The following is a 15,957-nucleotide window of genomic DNA, read 5'->3' as shown; positions in this document are numbered from 1 at the left end:
GACACAACAGTGTGTGACTGTACATATAGAAATGTGTGATCCAATGTTGGAACTGAGTAAACATTGTGACAGGGTCGGGCCAGATGGCTATAGGAGAGTAATTTTTTTTTTAAAGCAGAAAAGAATTTTATTTACAAAGAATCACCAAAAAGGAAAAAACAAAAATATGCAACAAAACAAAAGCAAACACAAGGTATAGCACAGCAGCCTTCAGGAGGGAGAAGTGTTCAGGCTAGCCTGGGCCCAGAGCGGGGGGGGCTTCCTCGACACTCGTGGTCCTCCACCCTCCTGAGTTACCTGGTGGCCTAGAGCGGGGGGGTTTCCTCGACACTCGTGGTTTTCCACCCCCTCGAGTTACCTAGTGCCACGCCCAGTGTCACCGATTATTCCTCTCCTGAGAGTGCCTGACAAGATGGGCATGGCTGCGGGGTGGGCAGTTTGGGGGGAGGGACGGACGTACACCCACGTGTGATAGGACCCCTCCTAGGTGACAGTAATGATGGTATACACAGCGGCAATGGCTGGGGCTGGGGTCTCTCGCTCTTCCCCTCAATCAAAGGGTCAGATGGAGGGAACCGGATGGGGTCACAGAGCAGAGAACCTCGGACAGCACCCACCGCTCCTCGAAGGCGTCAAGGGAGTCGGTGGACGCCGCCCAGAGGAACTCCGCCCGGATACGTGAATGTACTGAGGATCGGAAAACGGCCTTACAGTCGCAGGACGCTTCATTGGCCAATCTTCTCTCTCTGGTTTTATAGATGGCTGTTTTAGCTAGGGCTAGGAGGAGGTTAACCAGGAGATCCTGCGACTTTGTGGAGCCAAGGATGGGAAGTGTGTAAATAAAAAGGTGAGGGGAAAAGTGCAGCCAAAAGCGTAATAAAATATTCGTGAGGAGCCGAAAAAGGGGCTGCAGCCTGGCACACTCTAAATATACGTGTGCCAGGGTTTCCCTCACATTGCAAAAAGGGCAAGTATCCGAGATGCGGGTGAACCACGTCAAAAACACGCCCGTGCTCACAGCTCCATGAAGGAGCCGCCAAATAATGTCCCCGACGGGCCTCGGGACCAAGGTGGAATATAGGCTGGCCCACCGGGGCTGCTCACCCTCCAAAGGTGGCAGGAGGTCCCGCCACTTTGTATCGGGGAGGGACACCAGGGTGAGGGCGTGAAGGGTGTGAAGCATGAGTGTGTATAGATGTTTCCTTGGCGCGGTTTGGAAGCTGACCGGCTGCAGTTCATGCAGCTGGCTCGCAGTGAAAGGGTGAGAGGTTTGCTGGGGTCTACGGGGTAGGGGTCCAACTGAAAGGTCCGGAGGGCCTGGGGTAGAGGGTGGGCGGGGTGCGCCCTCGCACAGGGCTCGACTGAGATAAGCCTGAGCAGCAGGCGTCAAAATGGCCTTCACCTCCTGAAGTACGCGCCGGGGGGTATGAGGTCTGGAGAGCCCCATGCGCCGAGCAAGCGTCAGGGGATCCAGCCAGTCTCCCCGGTCGTAGTCCAGGAGGTCTCTGACTCTCGTGACTTCCGCCAGGACCAAACTCTGGCGCACTGAGCAGGACTCTGCCACCTGCACACGGAGCTGGGGGTTGTGTAGCAGGGGCTCCACAAGGAGATCCACTCCCACGGTGGACGCCGCGGACCTGGTCGGACAGTTTCCAAGTCCAGAGGAGGTCCTGGTAGAAGACTGGCAGCCCGGAGAGGTCTCGCGGAAAACCTCTTGGACAGAGATAAAAGAGCTGCCGGTCGTATCGGAGCCCTTGGAAGCGGCGCAGGAAGGCGTGCGCCAATATGCTCCACGTCGGACTACCTGCACTATAGAGGAGCCTCTGCAGGGCCCGAAGGCGGAAGACACGGACCTGAGTGTGCAGACACTTCAGGCCCTGCCCTCCTTCCTTCAGGGGTAGATGAAGAACTCCAACAGGGGCCTAGTGCATTCCTGACCAGAAGAATCCCTCCTCTAGAATCGATGTCCGGAGGTTGGTCAGGAAACCCGGGGCCGGGACCAGGGTGTTGAGCTGGTATCAGAGCATGGACAGGACTAGTTGGTTAAGCATCAGCGCTCTGCCTCGGAGGGAGAGACATCGGAGTAGCCTCGTCCATTTCCGGAGCCACTCTATCGCCCCGCCTTCTAAATTTTGCCAGTTCTCCGGCGGAGAAGGTTGCATGGCAGAAAGGTAAACGCCTAGGTAGAGCAGCAGACCCATGCTCCACCGGATGGTCTGAAGCGTGGGTGGGAGGGAGCTCACCTGCCACCAGTCCCCTACCGCCAAGCCAGAGCTCTTGACCCAGTTGACTTGGGTGGAGGAGGCTGCCGAATAGATGGCCTGGCAAGCCTCCACCCACGCCAAGTCGCCCGGGTCCTGGACCACGAGGAGCACATCATCGGCGTACGCCGACAGGACCAGCCGCAGCTCCGGCTCCCACAGCACCAACCCTGTCAACCTCCTTCGGAGGAGACAGAGGAAGGGCTCCATCGCCAGAGTGTACAGCTGGCCCGAGAGGGGGCACCCCTGCCGTACTCCTCGCCCGAAGCTGACCGGTTCGGTCAGGGTCCAGTCGAGCCTAACCAGACACTCTGCAGAAGCATACAGTTCCTGGATAAAACTCACAAACTGAGGTCCGAATCCAAACGCCTGCAGAGTGCCCAGGAGGTACCCATGGTCCACTCTACCAAACGCCTTCTCCTGATCAAGAGACAGGAAGGTGAACGACAGACCATCTCTACGCCCGAGTTCCAAAAGGTCTCGGACTAGAAATAGGTTGTCAAAAATGCTGCGGCCCAGGACAGTGTAGGTCTGGTCTGGGTGGATCACGTCCGCCATCACGGACCCTAGCCACAGCGAGATTGCTTTCGCTACGATTTTGTAGTCCGTGCTAAGGAGTGAGATGGGGTGCCAATTTCGTAAATTGCGGAGGTCCCCCTTCTTCGGCAAAAAGGCGAGCACCACTCGCCTGCACGACAGAGGGAGGACCCCGCTCTGCAAGGACTCAGCCCAGACAGTGACTAGGTCTGGGCCAAGGATGTCCCAGAACGCGCGGTAAAACTCCACGGTCAGCCCGTCCATGCCCGGAGATTTATTGGTGGGCATGCGACGGAGGGCTTCCGAGAACTCGGCCAGGGTGAGAGGCAGCTCTAGTCGGTCTCGGTCGCTCACGCTGACTGTAGGGAGTTCCTTCCAGAGCACCCTGCAAGTGCCAGGATGGGTCAGATCCGGGGAGAAAAGGCTTGTGTAGAAGTCATGGGCCCTCCCACACATCTCCACCGGATCCGTGAGGTGGGTGCCGTCTTCTGCTAGAAGGCAGGTGATGTGTTTCTTGGCCCCCCTCATTTTCTCCAGGGCATAGAAGAAACGGGAGCCACGATCCATCTCCCGAAGGAGGTGGATGTGGGATCGAACAAAGGCACCTCAGGCCCGATGGTCCTCGAGGGCCTGGAGCTCCTCCCGCTTCTCCCGGCACACTCCGCAGAGGAACGGGTCCTCGGGGCTGGCGGCCAGACGCCTCTCATCTCTAAGACCTCCTTTTCCAACTGCTCTATCGCCGCATTTCTCCGTCGGCTGATGCCCCGGGTGTAGTCACAGCAGAAGAGCTTGGCGCGAACCTTCCCTAGATCCCACCATCGCCGCGCCAAGGGAAAGGCACGCCGCTGCTCTCGCCAGGCCAGCCAGAACTCCCGGAAGGACGTCACGAAGCCCTCATCCTCCAACAGGCTGTTGTTAAAATGCCAATAGGCCGGCCCCAGCCTCTCTGCATGGAGGGAGGCTGTTATGGTGGCTAGATGATGGTCGGAAAATGGGGCCGGCCGAATGTTGGAAGAGTGGGCTCGTGAAAGATGGAAATGGGATAAATAAATACGGTCCAACCGAGAGTGGTGTGACCGATGGGCCTCCACCCGGACAAAGGTAAACGTGGAAGTGTCATCCAGGTGGTGGTCACGCCAGACATCCACTAGGGAGTGATATTCGACTATTTCTTGGAGAATGTTCGCGGCGGCCGGGCTCAGCTCGGCCCCCGAGCGGTCCTGCTCCTCAAGGGTGGTGTTAAAGTCACCTCCCAGGACTAGGCACTCGTGAGAATCTAGGGTGATGAGGAAGACGGACACCCGCTGGTAGAATTGCGGCCGCTTTGGGCTCGTTGTCGGGGCATAGATGTTAATGAGGTTGATCACGAGCCCCTCCATACGGACCCAGAGATGCAGCAGGTGGCCCGGCACAGCCTCAGTGACCCCTAGCACCTCGGGTCGTAGGTCGGGGGAGAACAGGGTCGCCACTCCAGCCTGTCGAACCGTGAAATGGCTAAAGTAGACCCTGTCCCCGCACTCCAGCTGCCAGCTGTCCTTGGCGGTTGGATCTGTATGGGTCTCCTGCAGGAAAACCACAGAGTACCTCCCCTCCCGAAGGAAAGAGAACACCTGGGACCTGCGGAGAGCCATCCTACAGCCCCTGGTGTTCAAAGTTGCGATAATGAGAGGCGTCATGCGGAGGGCTGGGGGGGTGGGGGTTCCTTGTTGGTGGGGGTGTTCGCAACTCCCAGCGGGTCACGCAACAATCCGTGACCCGTCCCGTAAGTGAGTAATTTATCACGGAAGCTGCGGACCCGCCCGTAGGCCGCGGCACCTTGCCTTCCTGTCCCTCTACCCTCTCTTATAAGGGCCCTTGTGGCTTGGAGGATTTGGTCAAAGTCCCCCCATCGCTGGAGAGCTAGCTGTACGTTGTTGCGGGAGCCACGGGCGTCTTCTAAAAACTCCCGCAACGCTTTTCGCAGCTCATGGGGGGGTGGGGTTGCGATTTCTTGGTTATTCCCTGGTGGGGCTCTTGGTGCAGGCTCGTGGTCCGCTGAGGCGGGCAGGCAGGGTGCAGACCACCGACGGGGCGTCTGACAGGCCAAAGTTATTAAGTCCGTCTCAAGCCTTGGGGTAGAAGGGGATGGTGGAGGGAAAATTGGAGCTCCTAATGGGTCGCAGCAGGAAAATGCGAAGACTGCTCCTTGGGGGGGATCCGCAAAAAAAGGGAAAGAAATAACCCCAGGGGCGGCAATAGCATTGCAGGAGGAGGTGGATTGGGCAGGGATGGGGTGGGGAAAGGGGCAAAGGCGAGGCTCTGGGCTTCGGGAGGCAAGCAGCTGAGAGGTGGCACCTCCCGAACAGATTAGAGGGTTAAGGGGGTGGGGAGGGGGCTCCCGGTGATGTCAGGCGCAGGCTCTGTGGTGGATTTGGCAGCCACGGCATCAGGCGGTGGACTACCTTCTGTAGGGTCCCCGCCCAGGAAGGCGGTTAGGGGGAGGGAGCATGGGGAAAGGGGGACTGGAGTGAGGTTGCCCAGATCCAGGCCAGCCGGCAGAAGGTCATCCTCTCCCTGGGTGACCGGGGTCAGACCTAGGGCCTCGATCTCCTCATACATGGAGGAGAGGTTGCCTTCCGCCACCCCAGGGGTCTCCCCTCTGGTGCCCGCCTCGACGGTTGCCTGGGGGTTCGTGGGGGTTTCGGGTGATGTCCGGGCAGAAGGGGCTTCCCCAGGGGTCTCAGAGGGGAGGGTCTTCCGTGGAGGGCAGATCCTACCTTCCAGTGCTATCGTGTCTTCCCCACCCGACACCGGCGGATGGATCTCACTCGTGGGCAGAGCAGAAGGCTCAGTGTCAGTGCCCTCCTTCCTGGTCTTCCGGGGAGCCTCCGCATCGGATGGGTAAACCGGAGCTCGAGCCTTCCGTTTGCCTCACTTCCCCTGGACTAGGGTCCAGCCCTCCATAGCATCGTCTGGGGACTGGTTAGCAGGGGTCGTGTCGGAGGGCAGAGGCGATGGTTCAGGGGCTCGGGGGGGTAACGGTGAGGCAGAATGAGGGAGGGAGGGTTCCCCTTGGGGCGGGCCCTCTCCTCTGCCTGGTAGTATCTTTGCTGCACCCTCCTCCATAGACTCTGCCAGATTGTTAGCAGCGAGGGCGGGGCTCCCTCGCTCATCTGGGCATTGTAGGGGAGGTGTCCTTTGGGCCCGGGCAGGAGTAGCAGTGGATCGAGCAGGAGGAGAGGTGGTTTCAGGTGCCGGGCGGCCAGGGGCGCCAGCAATGACGGAGCCGATGTCCTGCCGGGTCTCGGGTGCCCCTCCCCGCCGGGCCAAGGGGCAGTCTCTTCGGACATGCCCCACTGATCGGCAGAGGTAGCACTGGGCCTCTCCTATAGAGTAGTAGACCCGATAGCAGGCTCCCTGGTAGGGAACTAGGAAGGACCCCTCGAGCGCCTCTCTGTCACGTGCCGCCGGCGGCGGTAGAAGCTGCACTTGCCGGTGGAACGAGAGGACGTGACGGAGGGTGGGGTCCTTGCAGCCCAACTGGAGAGGGCTGATGACAGAAACGGGTTTCCCCAGGATGGAAAGAGCGGGTAACAGCGCGGCATTAGGTAAAAAAGGAGGGACGGAGGTCAGGACGAGGCGGACGCCCAGGTCCTCTAGCGGCTCCAGGGGGACAAAACCCTCCCCCCCCGCACCGCCAGGCCCTTCTCCACTGCCTCCTGGGCGGCAGCCTCCGATGCTAAGAGAAAGACGACCTTCCCGTACATTTTGGAGGCTGCCACAATAGCCATGGGTCCTACCACCCTCGCCAACGCCTGCACGTATGTCTCCACGTGGGGTGAGGCGGGCACCAGGAGGCAATGGACGCCGTGTTTCCTGGTCATGGTAGGAAAGGGGCCCCGGCCACTATTGATGGTAGCAGAGGCGGTGGGTGGGCAAGATGACGAGGCGGCAGGCAGGGAGGCTGCCGCCACCCAGGCATATGCTGTGGGGGCCGGGGGAGGGACGCTCGCAGAGCTGGTGGAGGGAACAGTGGGGAGGGACGCCATGGTCGATGACGAGGCCACAGCGGTGGGGACAGCCCCTGTCATGGAGGGCCTGGTGGTTGTAGCGGGGCCCTTTCCCTTCTTCACACCCTGGCCTTTCCGGCCAACTGGGGGGCTCTCCTAGAATCTGGGGGGGGCGGTGGGCGTGGCAGCGGTGATAATCGCCCCAGTGCCTCCTGCTGCTGATGCCCCAGCGGGGGCGGTGGCAGGTGTTTTGGCAGCAGTGGTGGGGGGAGAGGCTTGGGGGTTGGGCGGGGGGGTAGGTGGGGAAGGGGCAGCTGAGGTTGTTAGAGGGGCCTCACCCCTCTCATTCCCCGCCATCGTGAGCAGGGAGAGATGGGGAGACACCAGAAGGAGGAGGGGGGAGGGGGAAGCAGATTAACCACTTCTCCCTGTTGGGCTGCAGGTTGCGGGAGGGCGGGAGGGGGAAATGGATCGGACTGGAGAGGGGGAGGAAACAGGAGTTGGGGTCAGGTAGTAGGGGCAAACTGTGGGGTGGACAGTCCGCGGGCGGGGGACGGACGGACATGAACCCACGTGCATTTGTCCAAAGAGTCTCGTTTGGTTGGCTGTTGTTTCTGGCCCGGACGGTGGAATCAGGGTGAGCAGCTGAATCCAGAGGCAGATGGCAAGTTGCCAGCAGGGACAGACGGCGCGGGGGCCGTGACGGTTGTACTAGTGTTGGGGGGGGCACCGATGGATCGGGGGGCAGCTCCATGCCACACCCCCTGTGCCCCTACAAATGCAGTCAAGACACAGTCAAACCTCCTCCCACACGAGAGTACAGTTCAAAAGTTACTCAGTCTTACGGCCCCCTCTACGATGGTTTGTAGCTTCCCTGGGTGGTTTTTCTGTCGGCTATCTTCTCTTCTGGCTTTGTAGCTTTAGACAGCGAGGCTTTCAGCAGGCCAGGAATGTCGAGTAGATAAGAAGATTCCTCTCGGCCCAGTACGGGTCCAGAATCAAACAGCAAAACGGTTTGGACTGGGGGCTTCCACTCCCCTCCTCCGGGGAGCGGGTCGGCAGTTTCAGCCAGAGCAGTAGCAGCATCCAAGGGCAGGCGTGGGGGGGCTGGCAGCTAGCTGGCAGCCGACCAGCACTCAAATTGCAGCAGAAAAACAGCAAAAAAAACAAAACGAAGAAAAAGCGTCTGGCCCGGTCGGGGGGGAAGCTGAAGCAGGGGCAAAAAGTAAGAAAAGCCCAGGCCATGGGGCTACAGGAGAGGAATAGAAAGCAGATAGATTAGCAGTAAGCGAAGGAGGTCCCTTTTCCCTGGATAAGGGAGCAGGGAAGGTTCCAGAACAATCAGGAACCTTCTGGAGGCTGATTAGAACACCTGCAGCCAATGAAGAAGCTGCTAGACTCAATTAAGGCAGGCTAATCAGGGCACCTGGGTTTTAAAAAGGAGCAGTTTGTGGTGTGCGTGTGAGGAGCTGGGAGCAAGAGGCACTAGGAGCTGAGAGTGAGAACGTGGACTGTTGGAGGACTGAGGTGTACAAGCATTATCAGACACCAGGAGGAAGGTCCTATGGTGAGGATAAAGAAGGTGTTGGGAGGAGGCCGTGGGGAAGTAGCCCAGGGAATTGTAGCTGTCGCACAGCCGTTCCAGGAGGCACTCTAGACAGCTGCATTCCACAGGGCCCTGGGCTGGAACCCGGCGTAGAGGGCGGACCCAGGTTCCCCCCAAATCCTCCCAAGTCCTGGTCAGACACAGGAGGAGTCAACCTGGACTGTGAATTCAGAAAAACGGCCAAGCTGAGGGCTGCCGTGAAGCTCCAAGGCGAGCAAATCCGCTAATAAGCGCAAGACCCACCAAGGTAGAGCAGGAACTTTGTCACAACTGGTGTCGGAAGTGGGATCTGGTATCCACAGCAAGGCGGAAGAAGGAGGGTGTTTGGAAGGAAAAAAAAAAGAAAAAAAAAGTGAAGAGCATCTATTTTTGATTTTTTCACCACAATGGAGGAGGTAGTGCGGGCACTGATACAAGCCATGGCTGCCCAGCAGGAGGCTACCCGTGTCCAGGCAGCCACCCAACAGGACGCAGTGAGGTTGCAGCAAGAGACTAATCATCTGCTGATGGACCAGGGTGCTCAAGACCAGGTTATGTTGCGGGAACTGGTAAACCAGGTAAGGCCCTTACAGAGCAGAACCGCGGCCATGATGGGACGCAGATCATGCAGGCCAGCAATTGGCTGCAGAAAATGACGCGGGAGGATGATGTGGAGGCACACCTCCTGGCCTTTGATAGGACAGCCCTGTGGGAGGCTTGGCCCCGAGAACAGTGGTCTGGCATCCTCGCTCCATTCCGGTGTGGGGAGGCCCAGAAGGCCTCATATGATTTGCCTGAAGAGGCTGCGGCAGACTACCCCCAGCTGAAAGCAGAGATCCTGGCCAGATCTGGGGTAACAACCGCAGTGCAGGCCCAGCGATATCATGAGTGGAGGTACCATGAAAACAAAACCCCACGGTCCCAATTATATGACCTCATCCATCTCGCATAAAAGTGGTTACAAACTGAGTCCTGGAGTCTGGAGGAGATACTAGAGTTTCTGGTCATCGACCGGTACATGAGAGGACTACCGCCAGACCTTCATGCCTGGGTAAGCCAGAACGAACCCTCCACCTACGACGAGGTTGTCGCACTGGTAGAGAGGTGAAGGACGGCTAGGGAGCTGACCCGACCAGTTAAGGAAGAAGCACCCCGGGTTAAACTAGCAGCACCAAGCCCTAGAGCTTGGGTGACTGGGCCACCAGGAGAACCCAGGTGGAAAAAGAGAGGGGCTGAAGGCCCACCAGAAGCCACAAAGAGTCGGAGCACTGAGGGGGAAGAGGATCGTGATATTAGACTACCCAAACCAAGAGACCGGGGAATGCCTAGGGCTCCTTACAGATGTTACGCCTGCCGGGAGTGGGGACACATAGCTGCACAGTGTCCCAATGCCGAGGAGCCTATACAGTGTAACCTGGGGAACTGGGCAGACCCAGGCTCCCTAATCCACCTTGTGGGGGTCTCACTAACCCCACATATGTATACTAGACCGGTGAAGCTAAATGGGGTAGAGACCACAGCACTGGTTGATTTGGGGAGTGCTATCACGCTTGTCTCGGGGAATCTCGTGAAGCGTAGTCAGTTGCTGTGGGCTAAGCGTATGGGGATAATATGCGTCCATGGGACAGTTAGTTATTACCCCACCATCCCAGTAAAAATCGAGATTCAGGGGAACACTACTGAGGTAGCAGCAGGTGTAGTCCCTAAACTCCCATACCCAGTGCTCATAGGGAGGGACTTCCCAGGGTTTGGAGACTTACTCCAGGTAGAGGAATTGGAGAAAGGGGGAAGCCCTGAAAGTAGTGCGGCATCCACAGTAGACTGTCAACCCCCAACCTTCTCTGAAATATCCTCAGATTTGTTCTCCACTCTCAGACAGCGTAGAAAGATGAAAAGGGAAACAAGGGCAGCTAAGGCCTTGGGAAACCGAATACTGGCCCAAAGCCAGAGGGTCACTCTCATAGGTAGGCGGACCCGAGCAGCTGAAAAGGAGGCCACCCAGGAGGGAGAAGCACCCGAGTCGGACCCACACCCTAATGCCTCTGAACCAGTAGAGGCAACAGAGACTGGCCCCCTAGATCTCGGGCAGATTAGCTCCAGGAGAGGAAATTTTGGACGGGACCAGGCTGAAGACCCACGGTATGACAACATTAGGAAGGAGGTGACCGAAATAGATGGGGTCCCCGTGGAAGGGAAAACCCAGGGACCAGGACCCTACTTCATAATGAAGAAGAATCTCTTATACCAGATTGCACCAATACAGGGGCAGAAGGTACAGCAGATCCCAATACCTCAAAAACACCAGAATGCTGTATTAAGTCTTGCCCATAGTCATCTTTTTGGGGGGCATTTGGGGGTAGAGAAGACCCTGGCATGGGTCCTGCGACAATTCTTCTGGCCCAGAGTACATGAAGAAGTGCGGAGGTACTGTGCGTCCTACCCGGAGTGTCAGCTGCACAGTCCCCATCCCCACTTGAGGGCACCTTTAGTACCCCTTCCCATTATAGAGGTCCCCTTCGAGTGAATAGCCATGGATCTAGTGGGACCCATGGAGAAGACAGCCCGGGGCCACCAATATATACTTGTCGTTCTGGATTATGATACTCGCTACCCAGAAGCCGTCCCCCTGTGGAACACGGCCTCTAAAACGATAGCTAACGAGTTGGTGGGGATCTTTGCCCGAGTGGGGCTACCAAAGGAGATATTAACAGACCAAGGTACCCCATTTATGTCGAAGCTAATGAAGGACCTCTGTACGCTGCTCCATATACTTACCCTGAGAACTTCAGTCTATCATCCGCAGACCGATGGGCTGGTAGAAAGGTTTAACTGAACCCTCAAGGCAATGATAAGGAAAGTGGTAAAAAAGTCGAGATGGGAAGGATTGGGACACACTACTCCCTACCTTATGTTTGCAATCTGGGAGGTACCTCAGGCCTCAACTGGGTTTTCCCCCTTTGAATTATTATACGGACGCCACCCCCATGGCATACTAGATATTGCAAAAGAAATCTGGGAAGAGGAACCCAACGAGGGGAGAAATATAATTGACCATGTGTTGCAGATGCGAGAACGGATAGGCCGGGTCACCCCTATTGTACGGGAACATTTGGAAAAGGCGCAGGAGGCCCAGCGAACCCATTACAATCGCCAGGCAAAAGTTCCAACCAGGGGATCACGTGACGGTGTGGGTACCCACGGCAGAAAGCAAGCTTTTGGCCCAATGGCAGGGGCCCTATGAGGTGGTTGAACCCGTGGGGGAAGTAACCTACAAGGTGTGGCAGCCAGGATGCCGGAAACAAGAACAAATTTATCACATTAACCTCTTAAAGCCTTGGCACCAACAAGAGGCATGTGTAGTGGCCCAAGAGACCCCGATCCAGGGAAATAACATGCAGGAGCAGATCAGGATATCCACTGATCTGACATCAAACCAGAAGAAGGAGGTAACTGAGATGATCATCCAATACCAGGACGTGCTTTCAACCAAACCAGGCTGGACCACTGAAGCATATCACCACATTATCACAGACCCTGGGGCAAGGGTAACTTTAAGGCCCTATCAGGTCCCAGCAGCAAAAAGGGAGGAGATCAAGGCAGAGGTAAAAAGGATGTTGGAGCTGGGAGTCATCGAAGAGTCCTACAGTCAGTGGTCAAGCCCGATTGTGTTGGTGCCCAAACCCGATGGCACCGAGGCTAAATATCTTGGCTACATTGTAGGAAGGGGCATGGTCAAGCCCCAACTAAACAAACTAGAGGCTATCCAAAATTGGCCCGGCCGAATCGGAAAAAGCAAGTCCGGGCATTTCTGGGTGTAATGGGGTACTACCGACGATTTATTCTCCATTTTGCTACCAGAGCGAGTCCCCTGACAGACCTGATTAAAGCCCGGGGTCCAGACATGGTGAAGTGGACAGATGCCGCAGAGAAAGCACTCAGGGATCTACAGACAGCCCTCTGCAGTACCCCATGCTTATAGCCCCAGACTTCAACAAAGAATTCATTTTACAAACAGATGCATCTGAAGTAGGATTGGGAGCTGTCCTATCGCAGATGGTCGGAGACAAAGAACACCCAATCCTCTACCTCAGCAGGAAACTCCTCCCGAGAGAGCAGAAGTATGTCGTGGTTGAAAGAGAGTGTCTAGCTGTGAAATGGGCCATGGAAACACTACGTTATTACCTTCTGGGATGACGGTTTACCCTTGTGACTGACCATGCACCCCTCCAGTGGATGCAGCAAAATAAAGAGAAGAATGCAAGGGTGACCAGATGGTTCCTCTCCCTACAATGTTTCCAATTCACCATACAACACCAGGCTGGAAGCCACCATGGCAATGCAGATGGCTTGTCACGAGTACACTGCCTGAAGTCCCAAGTTGCCCAACCCCGTAGTGTTGAGCAGACTCGGGGGATATGTGACAAGGTCAGGCCAGATGGCTATAGGGGAGTAATAGAAGGCAGATATATAAGCCCCAGGCTAAGTAGGTCCCTTTTCCCTGGGTAAGGGAGCAGGGAAGGTTCCAGAACAATCAGGAACCTTCTGGAGACAATTAAGACAGGCTGATTAGAACACCTGCAGCCAATCAAGAAGCTGCTAAAATCAATTAAGGTAGGCTAATCAGGGCACCTGGGTTTTAAAAAGGAGCTCACTTCAGTTTGTGGTTGCGTGTGAGGAGCTGGGAGCAAGAAGCACTAAGAGCTAAGAATGAGAACGCGGACTGTTGAAGGGCTGAGGTGTACAAGCATTACCAGACACCAGGAGGAAGGTCCTATGGTGAGGATAAAGAAGGTGTTGGGAGGAGGCCATGGGGAAGTAGCCCAGGGAGTTGTAGCTGTCGCACAGCTGTTCCAGGAGGCACTCTAGACAGCTGCATTCCACAGGGCCCTGGGCTGGAACCCGGAGTAGAGAGCGGGCCCAGGTTCTCCCCAAATCCTCCCAAGTCCTGGTCGGACATAGGAGGAGTCAACCTGGACTGTGAATTCAGAAAAACGGCCAAGCTGAGGGCTGCCGTAAAGCTCCAAGGCGAGTAAATCCGCCAATAAGTGCAAGACCCACCAAGGTAGAGCAGAAACTTTGTCACAACGTCAAAAAACTGATCAGCTGACTCAAATGCAAAACTTCCTGTAGTGGGCTTAACAATGGCTCAAGGTTTGTGCAGAGTACGCTGCAGGTGTCTGTGCGTATAGATATGAGAATTTCCACCTGGAGGTCATTCTATGGTCTGGTGTACCTTGGACTGAAGTAGATTTCACTTTCCTTTGAGGCCCTTTGGTATTTGTGTGCTGCAGGAGCATTTGGTATTCTGCATTAATTTCCTTTACAAATCAAATTTAGAAAAATAATCAGAAATGAAACAAACCCTTTTTAGGGGCTGAGCCTTTTATTTTCTAGGCTGAACCTCAGTTATCACTTATTCAATAGTTAGACCTTTCCCCTGAAAAGGTCCCCAGGGTCCTTCTACAATCTGCAATCCCAGTGATGTACTATCCTGTTTTTGCTGAGCTTAATTCCTCCTCCCAGAATTTTTTTTTTTGGTTTAAATAAATGTATTCATTTTTGAACAAAGGGGCAATAAAAACACAATTTAACAAAAATCTGATTTTTGTGTTATTACCTGAAAAAAAGGTTTTTATTCACAACATGAAGCCGTGCTGGATATCAGTCCATACATGGACAAATGTGTCTGAATACACATGCACACACATAACCATTATTTATATTATGGGCTGACACCAGCATATAAGGAGTAAGATGTACTTTCTATTTTTCCTTACTCTACCAGAACAGGGGGTTCCCGTTTTAGCTGCATAGTTTGATCAGATGATCAGATTCACAGAAGTTGTCAACCACTAATTATGAAGTTCATGTGATTTTTCATACAGTTCACCAGTCAACATACAAACAAATTTGGGGGTGACAGTGCTGGGAAGGGGCTTCTGAGGGAATAAAAGAAATTGGCAACAAAAGCAGAGTACAAGGCTTCAGTTCCTACCAGAAATTTCCTTTTTTGTTTCCAGTGACTTCCTTGTGCATTAGTGGCCACATGCGCTTCAGTGACAATTTTGATCAGCTCCCATTCCTCATCTGTTGGCTCGGGTCTGTGCCCAATTGTTTTTTGTAGCTCTTCCCGACGTCTCTTCTCTCGGTTTTCTTCTATCAGCTTCCTTTTTGCTAACCGCTTGCTGTCATCCAGCACCACTATCAGGAATAAAAACAAAATAAAAAGTAACAAAATGGACACCTGCTCTTGGGAGTGTCTGAATTTTAGTCTGACTTATCTCAGATGTGCTGAGAGAACTAGAAACAACTTGACAAGGCAGTTGGTGAAGAAGTCTATCAGCCAGCCTGGAAGGTAGCAGAGCTAGTCTTTCTTACCCCACACTTATTCTCTCTAGATCCTGAATGATTTACTTACACATGTGCTTAACTTTATTCATGGAGAGTAGTGCCATTGTCTTCAATGGAGTCCCACTATGTTCAGTGGAGTCCCACTATGTTCAATGGGACCACTCACAGAGTGTAAAACTATGCAAGACTGATAGTAAATTGGACCCCCCATCCACTTGTTAGTGTATTCCAAGCTAGAAAACGAGGGGTCTTTCTTTTTCCTTAAGAAAGAAAAGGAAACAAAAAAACAGCCAAGCCAGTGCTCATGTTACAGTCTCATAAACTGACATGGTAAAATAGGAAGCAAGAATATAATAGTGTAGAGCGGCAGTTCTCAAACTGTGGGTCAGGACCCCAAAGTGGTTTGTGACCCCATTTTAATGGAGTCGCCAGGGCTGGTGTTAGACTTGCTGAGGCCCGGGGCCGAAGTCTCATCACCCACCGCCGAGGGCCAAAGCTGAAGCCCATGCTTCAGCCCTGGGCAGTGGGACTGAGGCTACAGTCCCCTGCTCTGGGACTGAAGCCCTTGGGTTTTGGCTTTGGCCTCCTGCCTAGGGCGGCGAGGCTTGGGCGGGCTCAGACTTCAGCCCCTGCTCCTGGGGTCGCGTAGTCATTTTTGTTGTTAGAAGGGGATCATGGTGCAATGAAGTTTGAAAACCCCCAACCTATACCAATTAAATGAAATTGGTTGTGGGAAAACACAATTATGGAATGAGGCAGGGCTCCAGAGATTGCCTGCAGAAGTGTGGTGTGTATCTAGAGACCCAAGCAACATCTGAGCAAGGTGCCGCAGGGTTTGAGGGTCATGGAGGCACTATAGAGGAAATTTATTGTTGCCTTGATATAATCTAGCTTCTCTTCAGCCTCCCTATTTTGATCTCTACGAGACCTCACTTTCCTAGAGTACAAAAGGGAGAAAGTGATGACAGCAGTTTAAGTCTATACCATGGCAGAATGTAAAGTAATAAAATATTTAGAGTCCACTTCAAGAAGAGGTTGAGAGGCCAGTCTACATAGTACAGTCAGGCTCTCTAAAGGACTGTCGACAAGATCAAAATACACACCTCTTCCAAAGGGAATAGCCCTACTCTATATGGACAGCTCCAATGCCTTCCTCTGCTGTTGCTCTTAGCTTCCCCAAGCTGCAAGATTAGATTAATCTGTTGCCTCATAAGTCTCACCATTGTCCACAGGA

General features: G+C 54.7%; 1 protein-coding gene across 9 annotated transcripts in view; it reads right to left on the bottom strand.

Moving 5' to 3' along the window:
- THRB (thyroid hormone receptor beta) overlaps window positions 1–15,957 on the bottom strand; it is a 316,316-nt gene that overhangs the window by 15,267 nt on the left and 285,092 nt on the right. For all 9 annotated transcript variants that reach the window (XM_048838575.2, XM_075125745.1, XM_048838580.2 and 6 more), the window contains one exon: window positions 14,368–14,573. In XM_048838575.2, coding sequence (XP_048694532.1) covers window positions 14,368–14,573 — 206 coding nt within the window. The remainder of the gene's footprint in view (window positions 1–14,367; window positions 14,574–15,957) is intronic.

Source organism: Caretta caretta, chromosome 2 (genome assembly GCF_965140235.1).
Source record: "Caretta caretta isolate rCarCar2 chromosome 2, rCarCar1.hap1, whole genome shotgun sequence".
Taxonomy (NCBI): domain Eukaryota; kingdom Metazoa; phylum Chordata; order Testudines; family Cheloniidae; genus Caretta; species Caretta caretta.
The sequence above is the reverse complement of the archived record's forward strand: the minus strand, read 5'-3'. Positions and strand labels throughout refer to the sequence as shown.